Source organism: Sinocyclocheilus grahami, unplaced genomic scaffold (assembly GCF_001515645.1).
Source record: "Sinocyclocheilus grahami isolate Dianchi unplaced genomic scaffold, SAMN03320097.WGS_v1.1 scaffold168.1, whole genome shotgun sequence".
In the NCBI taxonomy this organism is placed as follows: Eukaryota; Metazoa; Chordata; class Actinopteri; order Cypriniformes; family Cyprinidae; genus Sinocyclocheilus; species Sinocyclocheilus grahami.
In genome coordinates this window covers 1,098,010-1,099,027 of record NW_015505347.1, presented here as the reverse complement: position 1 = coordinate 1,099,027, position 1,018 = coordinate 1,098,010, and the positions used below count along the sequence as shown (strand labels likewise).

Here is a 1,018-nt window from a genome sequence, read left to right as displayed (position 1 = left end):
CATTACATATTGTAAAAAGGGGCATAATATGTCTCCTTTAATAATGAAAGTTCATTGCACATTGTTTCTCTTTTTTCTCAGGTTGGTGCCCCTCCGATGGAGAAGTTTAACACATGGGGAGGTTCTCTGTCTCTTGGACATCCGTTTGCAGCCACCGGCTGTAGACTGGTGACCACCGTCGCCCACAGACTGCAGAAGGAGGGTGGTCAGTATGGCCTGGTGGCAGCGTGTGCCGCTGGAGGACAGGTGTGTGACACGACAGAACCAATAAAACATGCTTACGTGGAAATATTTTTATAATGCTCTCTTGTATGTGTGTTGCAGGGTCATGCTATGGTGATCGAAGCTTATCCTCAGTAACCTTCATACTTCCACAGACTGTAACACATTGCACACGCACACAAATAGATTCTGTAAATACTAACGTGCCGTAATGCCTTGAAATGTTCATTATCTATTCATTATCTGGAGGTTCTCGATTTGAAATGATGCCTGAGATGTGGATGTAAATGTTAACGTAGCTTTACTTGAGAAGGTGTTAAGGAAAAGCTCAGAAGGTGCTCTACAAGTTAAAAAATATGGTATTTTTCCATGCTAAGTATAGCACTTAAAACAGGCCAGTTAGATTCAGATTTTACAGTAGGGTAAAATTCACATTTGATTGTGAAAACTCTTATTCTAGTTTTTTTGTCCTAATTCTAAGCATTCTAATCTCCAGATAGTGCTTTATTTTATCTATGAAGTTAAGCAACTGGGATCTCTTCTCGCTGGTATCGTTTGTTTCATATGGCAACATTAGCTGATCCATTGACAGTTTACGCCGGTAGCTCTTAAGGATTGCATTGTAAGAAGGACTGATTCTGTATGAACCATAAAGACAAAGGTTACGCACTTAAACACGTGTGCCTCAGATTCAAGCAGGTGAACCTCTGGAGAACTCTGTGATCGCTCTCTCCGTTTTCTAGCAGTTTGTACAAATAAATATTGTGTGAAATGCCTTGTCATACATTTGTTTTTT

General features: G+C 40.3%; 1 protein-coding gene across 1 annotated transcript in view; it reads left to right on the top strand.

The window, feature by feature from the left end:
• hadhb (hydroxyacyl-CoA dehydrogenase trifunctional multienzyme complex subunit beta) overlaps positions 1-996 on the top strand; it is a 14,735-nt gene extending 13,739 nt beyond the window's left edge. Inside the window, exons 14-15 of the mRNA XM_016282945.1 lie at positions 82-246; positions 325-996. Of these exons, the coding sequence (XP_016138431.1) occupies positions 82-246; positions 325-360 (201 nt within the window). The 3' untranslated portion in view covers positions 361-996. The remainder of the gene's footprint in view (positions 1-81; positions 247-324) is intronic.
• The last annotated feature ends 22 nt before the right edge of the window (positions 997-1,018 follow it).